Source organism: Penaeus vannamei, chromosome 42 (genome assembly GCF_042767895.1).
Source record: "Penaeus vannamei isolate JL-2024 chromosome 42, ASM4276789v1, whole genome shotgun sequence".
NCBI classification, from domain to species: domain Eukaryota; kingdom Metazoa; phylum Arthropoda; class Malacostraca; order Decapoda; family Penaeidae; genus Penaeus; species Penaeus vannamei.
This window is the reverse complement of record NC_091590.1, coordinates 7,002,977-7,006,329: the sequence shown is the minus strand read 5'-3', so window position 1 is coordinate 7,006,329 and position 3,353 is coordinate 7,002,977. Positions and strand designations below refer to the sequence as shown.

Sequence of the window (3,353 nt, the reverse complement as noted above, 5' to 3'; positions counted from 1 at the left end):
AAGGACAAAGGGGGAAAGGGGAAAAAGGGATGAACAAGAGGAGAGGAGGGAGGAGGGGGAGGAGGAGGAGGAGGAGGAGGAGGAGGAGGGAGGAGGGAGGGAGGGAGGGAGGGAGGGAGGGAGGGAGGGAGGGAGGAGGAGGAGGAGGGAGGGAGGGAGGAGGGAGGAAGGAGGAGGAGGATAGCGATAAAAAAAAACTCTGCTGAAGGTCTGGTTGATGGGCGTGGGCGTGCTTGTATATGGGCGTAGGAAGGAGGTAAGAGAGGATGAATGGCAGAAAGGTAAAGACTGATAGAGGGTTGAGATACACGGCACAGCAGAAAGGAGAGAGTGGGAGGGAGAGAGAGAGAGAGTGGGGGGCGGGGGTTGAGGAAGAAACGAGGGGTAATTATTAATAATAATTATTAATTATAATGAGTAAAAATTATATAAAATAAGAAAGATACACACGCACGCATCCCGTGATTCTTCACCTTTCCCTCGTAAATAAGAACTCATCAACTATAAACTTTATTAAAGGTCAAAACCATCCAACAACAAAAAAGGCCTCCCACAACGCGAAACGAAACCAGACGCTAGAAAATCCCTTGATTGATTACACATCTATCATCCCTGATATCGGCTTAACAGCGGGAAAAAATCTAAACGTTGTGACATTTATCGCAGGAGGAAATAAAGCTCAGATTTTAAAAAGTATAAACAATTGAAAATAAAATAAAATAAACCCACAATCAAGACAGAAATGGGAAAAATGAACATTTCAGAATTACACCAAAACCTTAACAAGTCCGTTAAAATTGCCCTTTTTTCTCCACCATGTCAAAAAAGAAAAGAAAAATGAAACGTCATGAAACGACCTACCTGACGACCACACGCAAAGATACGACTGGTTTGGCGGTAATTATCGAATTCTATTTATCTACATTTCCTCTCTCACGACCCCCCCCCCACCTCCCCTCCCCTCCCTCCGTTCACTCCACGCAAGCACGCTCCGGAACGCGCACGCAAAGGGTATTACTACGTTTCGAGGCTGTAAACACAACCGGGGTATAATGGGCTTGGTGGGGCATGCTGGGTATGCTAACTCCCCCCCCTCCCCTGCCCTGCCGCATATCTCGATCCCTGCTCCCCTTCCTACTCCTGATTTACAGTATCGTAAAGATAACAAACACACGTAGCCAAACACGTAACGATAAGGAATTCAACCATTACATTGCAAAGGCAAACAAATGAAACGTGAGAGAGAGAGAGAGAGAGAGAGAGAGAGAGAGAGAGAGAGAGAGAGAGAGAGAGAGAGAGAGAGAGAGAGAGAGAGAGAGAGAGAGAGAGAGAGAGAGAGAGGGGGGGGGGGGGGCATGCACACTCCATCTTTCATGTTTCGCCAAATATGAACTACAACAAAAGCCCCCCCCCCCAACCCCGTCCCCTTCCCCAAAATGCACCCGCCCACCGAAAACAAAAACGTTAAAATGGAGAAACTTCCGCCACGTTTCGCCAACAAGGAAACAAACGCACTTTCGGCCCCACGAGGAGCCGAGTTTCCCGTTCACAACTGCACTCGTGCCCCGATTAGCCGAATTCTTGAGTGAAGTCTGTGGCAGTGCCGGGCCAAGTTCAAAGTTATCAATCTGCAGTGCCACGGAATACGTCGGAAGGGGAAAAAGGCCGTTTTTTCTTTACTTGAAATATGTATAGGAGGGTTTATTTTAGCTGAAAAGAACTTGATCCAAATACTGGTGATGCTTACATCGCATTAAATGTGAAACTCAATCCCCCAGACAAAATACAATGGATAACGTAAAATCCAGCTAAAACCTATTCGCATTCGATACAACCCTCCTAAAAAAAAAAGAGGAAAAGACCTCTCTTTCCTCCTCTTGAAGGGAGTACGAACTAGGAGGGGTCGTACAGCCTTGCGTGATGACTGCATTACAATTAGATGTAACATAACACGGCTCCACCACCCCCAACTCCACCCCTAACAAAATCTGCTCTTGGTTGCGCAACGCTTTCACCACTTTGCCTAGCACCAGAGAGGTTATCACAAAAACGGGTGAGGGGGCGATAGGGCGAAAGAAATGCTAAGATCTAACATACTATAAACACTTGCTACCCTATTCACAATCCCCAGGTGCATGCACTCGTCACCAGACCTTTCCCCTCCGCCTTCCCCAATCAATCCCCCCTCCAACCCCTCCCCCCCTCCTTTCCCCGGATGTTTACCCTATTCACAACCCTCGGGCTGAACTGACGCAAACGTGTCACCTTTGTTCAAACATACACTTCGCAGCTAACCCTCACTATCTGTCACGGGGGGCTTTTTAAGCATAAAACAAATCTTGTAAATCACTCATTTTGCCCTGTAGGTGAAAAAGAAAATAACTACAGGGGTGGTTAAGGAGACATTCTCCGTACAGCTCACTGCTATTAGAATAACAAAGGACATTCTCCTTCCTTCAAGATCATTTGTACACATTGTCTAGGGGAGGGGGGCAAGACACCTGTCAAGGGAAGGGAGGGCAAAATACCTGCCAAGACCAAACGGGAGGGCAACACAGCTGTCAAAAGCGTCATGCACACCGATTTACTCAGTACTTACTTACCAGCAGCTAAAATTGCTTGTATCAAGATGCTAGTCACAATAGAGGGGAAATCAAATGCAAATCTCTGGCTTTTAAAGGGGGGCAAAGTCTACCATAACTTTATATTCAAATCATTCTATTGCGCTGGCAAAAGGGAGCTACTCCTGCCCTGAAATTAGAGGGGGAGGGGGGAGGTGAAAACGGGGAAGGGAGATAAGAGATCGCGAAAGGGAGGAGGGAGGGGAGATGGGAAGTGGAAAGGGAAGGGGATAGGAAGTGTAAAGGGGACAGGGAGAGGTAGGGGTAGGGGAAAGAGGACAAGAAGAGGGGAAAGTGGGGGAAGGTGTAGGGAGAGGGAAAGGTGGGGAAGGAGTCGGAGGACGGGGTAGGGAGAGGGAGAGATGGAGGGAAGGAGACGGAGGAGGGGAGGAAGAAAGGGAGAGGAAGGGTTGGGAGTATGGGGAGGGAGAACGGGAGACCAAGGGGTGGGAGTACGGGGAAGGAGAAAGAGAGCACTACTAGATAAGAAGGGATGCAGAGTGGCATGTACGCCGGGCGGGAGAATGCATTTTAAGGAGGTATGGGAAGGGAAAAGTGTGGAATGGGCAGGTAAGGCCTGGGAGGAGGAAGGAGGAGGAGAGAGTGGGGGAGGGCAAGAGAATGAACAAGCAACCCCTCCTCCTCCTCCTCCGCCAGACCCCCCCCTCCCCCTCAAATCGCCCTAGCTAATGAGGAACAACACTCAAGAAAACAACATCAGAATGATCACCT

The 3,353-nt window shown here is 48.6% G+C and overlaps 1 protein-coding gene across 1 annotated transcript in view; it reads right to left on the bottom strand.

The window, feature by feature from the left end:
- The window catches only part of LOC138860608 (GPI mannosyltransferase 3-like), a 7,584-nt gene extending 5,108 nt beyond the window's left edge, over positions 1 to 2,476 (bottom strand). The window contains exons 1-2 of the mRNA XM_070118477.1: positions 2,387 to 2,476; positions 1,516 to 1,628 (exon numbers count right to left, since the gene is read on the bottom strand). Of these exons, the coding sequence (XP_069974578.1) occupies positions 1,516 to 1,628; positions 2,387 to 2,476 (203 nt within the window). The remainder of the gene's footprint in view (positions 1 to 1,515; positions 1,629 to 2,386) is intronic.
- Between the last annotated feature and the right edge of the window lie 877 nt (positions 2,477 to 3,353).